The sequence below is a fragment of the Aptenodytes forsteri genome, unplaced genomic scaffold (assembly GCF_000699145.1).
Source record: "Aptenodytes forsteri isolate BGI_AS27 unplaced genomic scaffold, ASM69914v1 Scaffold687, whole genome shotgun sequence".
Classification (NCBI taxonomy): domain Eukaryota; kingdom Metazoa; phylum Chordata; class Aves; order Sphenisciformes; family Spheniscidae; genus Aptenodytes; species Aptenodytes forsteri.
In genome coordinates, this window is record NW_008794708.1 from 236,182 (window position 1) to 241,393 (window position 5,212).

Below are 5,212 nucleotides of genomic sequence, written 5' to 3' on the forward strand. Positions count from 1 at the left end.
GGGTCTCCTTGGGGGTCATGTGGGGTTTTCAAGGTGGGTTAAGGGGGGACAGTGCTGCTTGGGCGCAGGACACGCGTGTGCACGCACACACACACGTGTGCCGCAGCAGGTCCTGGGCACCTGGGTCCCTCGTTTGAGTCCTCTCCTATGACCCCATGGCCAACCCCTACCCCGTGCCTCAGTTTCCCCCTCACTCTCCAGGGACCACCCGAAGCCGATGTCCTGGCACTGACTTTATTGTGGCTACGGGGCTGGTCTGCTGGGCCAGTGGGGCCAGGCCAGGAGCCATCCCGGCTGATGCCCACCTGGGCCAGGATCTGTCCAGGCTGGTAGCCTTCAAGGCCGGGGTCCTTCCGGGCCAGTGTCCATCAGGGTTGGCATCCGTCAGACCGGCGTCCACCTGGACCGCGGTCCATCTGTGCTGGCATCCGTTGGGCTGGCGTCCACCTGGACCAGGGCCGATCCGTGACGGCATCCGTTGGCTCAGGGTCTGTCTGGACCAGGGTCCACCTGGGCTGGCACCCATCCGACCAGGATCCATCTCAACCAGGGTCCACCCAGGCCGGTGTCCATCAGACTGACGTCCATCCGGACCAGGGTCCATCCAGGCTGGCATCCATTGGGCCACCACCTGTTGGACCAGGGTCCATCCAGACCATCACCCGTTGGGCCAGCATCCATCTAGACCATGAACCAACCTTGCCGGCACCCATCCAGACCGGGACCCACGGAGCCGATCCTCACTGCAGAGGAGGGAAGAAACCACGGTCAGTCCCAACATCACCTCCCACATCCACCCCCACCAAACCCCCGTCCTCCTGGCCGTGCCAGACCAGACCAGACACCCCGACCGGGCACCTCCCAACCCCTGGAGATGCCACAGAGCTTGGTGCTCACCTCGAAGCCGTGCCAGGTCTCAATCTCATGGAAGAGGGAGTTGCCGGGGCAGTCGGTGTGACCCATCTGGCGGTGGCCACGTAGGGTGTAGTTGCGGTGAAGCCGGCCGGTCCGCACGGCGCAGGGCAGGAGCCTGTCCCGCACCAGGGCGATGGCATCGGGGTCCGGCAAGGTGGCCGAGAAGTCTCCAACGTAGCTCACGCCGTAGCCTTTGCTGTTGTAGCCTTTGGTGTGGGCACCAACCCAGTGCCAGCCTCGGCCTTGGTACAGGTACCCATCCGACCCCACCACGAAGCTGCAAGCACCCGTGGGTCAACCCGAGCTGCCCGGAGATGGGTGACGGGGACTGCGGGGGGGTGACGGTGACAGAGTCTCACCTGTAGCCGATGTCATCCCAACCGCGGGTGTCCTGGTGAAAGCGTTGCATGGCGCGCATGTCCCGGGCGCAGGCGGTGAAGGTGCGGCACGGGGCGCTGGGTATGAAGGTGTGGTGGACGTAGACAGAGCCCAAGGGGAGGGTCAACGGTTTGGGGGTGCCCCGGTAGGGACGGGCACCCCACATGCACCGGGGCACGATGGCCGGGCACTCTGCGAGGGAAGGCAGGCGGTGGAAGAAGGGGACTTGCCTGGTCCCACGGGCAGGTGGGGACGTGGCAGCGTCCCCCTGGGGTCTTGGGGACACGGAGCATCTGCCCAGCTGAGGAACCCCTTGGCCTGGGACATGGTAGTGTCCTCCTGGGGTCCCCTCATCTAGGGGACGTGGAGCATCTGCTCAGGGTGTCCCTTGGCTGGGGACATGGCTGTGTCCAGCGTCGGGCGGACACACCGGTGTCCATCCAGAGGACATGGTGGTGGCCATCCAGGGGACACATCGGTGTCCATCCAGGGGACGAAGCAGTGTCCAGGGACCCATTATCCAGGGGACATGGTGGTGTCCATCCAGGGACCACCATCTGGGGACACACCAGTGTCCATCCAGGGGACACAGTGGTGTCCATCCAGGAGACACACCGATGTCCAGCCAGGAGACCTGTGGGTATCCATCCGGGGGACATGGTGGTGTCCGTCATGGGGACACACCGATGTCCATCCAGGGGACACACTGGTGTCCATCCAAGGGACCTGTGGGTGTCCATCATGGGGACACATCAATGTCCATCCAGGGGACACGGTGGTGTCCATCAAGGGACCACCCCCTGGGGACACAGTGGTGTCCATCCAGGGGACCTGTGGGTGTCCATCTACGGGACATGGTGGTGTCCGTCATGGGGACACACCGATGTCCATCCAGGGGACACACTGGTGTCCATCCAAGGGACCTGTGGGTGTCCATCATGGGGACACATCAATGTCCATCCAGGGGACACGGTGGTGTCCATCAAGGGACCACCCCCTGGGGACACAGTGCCAGCCCCACCCAGGGGACCCGGGTGTCCATCCAGGGGACATGGTGGTGTCTGACCATGCCAGGCCGCATGTCACCAGTCAGCTCTCAGAGTGCCACCAACACTGGGGTGACACTGGGGACCCCCAGCCCCACCCAGGGTGCAGCTCTCCACCCATCCTCCCACCCAGGTTTTTTTTTTGGGGGGGGGGCAGATGTGATATCGCGACTCGGTGCCACCTCCCTACCCACGTAGACCTCCGTGAAGTCCTGCGCCGCTTGACGAGCGATGGCCACCACCTCCTCCGGCCCCACGTCCTCCAAGAGCTCCTGGGTGGGTGGCAGCACCCGCAGCACCCTCAGCATCGCCGCCACCTCCTCCTCCAGCTTCCCCGGCCCCGTCAGCACCCCGAAATCTCGTCGCCGGTAACTGCTGGGTGGTCGCTCCTTCTCCGTGCCGTTGCCCGTCCCGTAGTAGCCCCGGAGAAGGTCGGCGAGCGGAACGGGTGCTTGGGCCAGGTGGGCACCCAACAGCACCCCATCCATCGCCCCGTTGGCAACGGCATCAGGGATGGGCGAGGGGGGTCCCAGCAGGGTGTAGTTTTGGGGGTCATCCACGTCATCCCAACAGCCGTCAGGTCCGAGTGTGGTTCGGTTGCCATCACCGTCACGAGCCAAGAGGAAGGATGTCCCCAAAACCTCGGTGATGGTGACGGCGTAGAGCGCGTCGATGGGTGGCTCGACGGTGGGGAAGGGCCACCCCGCCGCCCGCTTGAGGCCAACCTCGATGCCGGCGAGGAGGGGGCCAAGGGCAATGGCGGAGCCGTCGGGTGCCAGCACCACGCCGCGCTCGGGTGCCGTGGCGTCCTGGTGGAGGAGTTGGGTGAAGAGCAGCCACTGCTCACGGCTGAGCGTTCGTGGGGCTGGTGGGACATCGGGTGGCTCTCCCAGCACCGCGCGGCACCCCGGGGTGCTGCAGCCACCCAGCGCCCGCGCCAGCTCCGGCACAGTGCCGGTGAAGTCGTGGTCAGTCGATTCAAGGGCTTCCACGATCTGAACGACCGAGTCCATGTGGCGCGGTGGGAGACCTGGGGAGGGGACGGAGACGTGGGAGGGGACCGAGGGGCACCCGTGGGGTCGGAGGTGCCCGTGGGTGCAGGGATGGCGAGAGTCTCCCCAGGGTGGGTGAGTGTGCACCCAAAACAGGGTGACTGCACCAAAGCGAGGGGAAAGGCACCCAAAACAGGGCGAAGGCACCCAAAACAGGATGAAAGCACCCAAAACAGGGAGAATGCACCCAAAACAGGATGAAAGCACCCAAAACAGGGAGAATGCACCCAAAACAGGATGAAAGCACCCATAGCAGAGCAAATGCACCCAGAAAAGGGCAAATGCACCCCAAACCAGAGCAAATGCACCCAAAACAGGGTGAAAGCACCTAAAACTGGGTGAATGCACCCAGAGCAACATGAAAGGACCCAGAGGAGGGCGCAAGCACCCAGGAAAAGGGTGAATGCACCCAAACCAGGGCGAATGCACCCAAAACAGGGTGAATGCACCCCAGGCAAGGGGAAAGCACCCAAACCAGGGCGAATGCACCCAGAAAAGGACGGCTGCACCCAAAACAGGATGAAAGCACCCACTGCACAGCAAATGCACCCAGAGCAGGGTGACCGCACCCAGAAAAGGGCAAACGCACCCAAAACCAGAGCAAATGCACCCAAAACAGAGTGAAAGCACCCATAGCGCTGCAAATGCACCCAGAGGAGGGCGCAAGCACCCAGGAAAAGGGTAAATGCACCTAAAACTGGGTGAAAGCACCCAAACCAGGGTGAAAGCACCCAAACCAGGGCGAATGCACCCAGAAAAGGACGGCTGCACCCAAAACAGGATGAAAGCACCCATAGCAGAGCAAATGCACCCAGAAAAGGGCAAATGCACCCCAAACCAGAGCAAATGCACCCAAAACAGGGTGAAAGCACCTAAAACTGGGTGAATGCACCCAGAGCAACATGAAAGGACCCAGAGGAGGGCGCAAGCACCCAGGAAAAGGGTGAATGCACCCAAACCAGGGCGAATGCACCCAAAACAGGGTGAATGCACCCCAGGCAAGGGGAAAGCACCCAAACCAGGGCGAATGCACCCAGAAAAGGACGGCTGCACCCAAAACAGGATGAAAGCACCCACTGCACAGCAAATGCACCCAGAGCAGGGTGACCGCACCCAGAAAAGGGCAAACGCACCCAAAACCAGAGCAAATGCACCCAAAACAGAGTGAAAGCACCCATAGCGCTGCAAATGCACCCAGAGGAGGGCGCAAGCACCCAGGAAAAGGGTAAATGCACCTAAAACTGGGTGAAAGCACCCAAACCAGGGTGAATGCACCCATAACAGGGTGAAAGCACCCAGAAGAGGGCGCAAACACCCCGGAAAAGGGTGAATGTACCCAAAACAGAGTGAACGCGCCCAAAACAGGGCGAAAACACCCCAAAGCAGGACAAAAGCACCCAGACCAGGGTGAAAGCACCCCCAAACAGGGTGAGAGCACCCAGAAAAGGGCAAATGCACCCAAAACAGGGAAAACCCACCCAAACCAGGGCAAAACCACCCGGAACAGGGTGAATGCATCCAAACCAGGGTGAAAACACCCCAAAACCAGGGCAAAAGCACCCAGAACAGGGTGCAAGCACCCCAAAAAAGGCGGAAGCGCCCCCCCAAAAAATAGCAACGGCACCCGGAACCGGGTGACTGCACCCAAAACAGGGCGAAAACACCCCCAAAAAGGCAAAAGTACCCCCCAAAAAAGGGCAAAAAGCACCCCAAACCAGGGCGACCAAAACAGGGACACCCCCAAAAAGGCAAAAGTACCCCCCAAAAAAGGGCAAAAAGCACCCCAAACCAGGGCAGGGCCACCCGTCGCGAGCACCCGAA

General features: G+C 61.8%; 1 protein-coding gene across 1 annotated transcript; it reads right to left on the minus strand.

Annotated features, from left to right (window-relative positions):
* Positions 1-190: 190 nt before the first annotated feature.
* Positions 191-4,025, minus strand: PGLYRP2 (peptidoglycan recognition protein 2). The gene is made up of 5 exons (XM_009273677.2): positions 4,022-4,025; positions 2,530-3,369; positions 1,275-1,485; positions 898-1,192; positions 191-631 (listed from the first exon to the last, which is right to left on the minus strand). Exons 1-5 carry the CDS (start codon positions 4,023-4,025, stop codon positions 191-193), a joined length of 1,791 nt encoding a protein of 596 aa, XP_009271952.2.
* Positions 4,026-5,212: the final 1,187 nt, after the last annotated feature.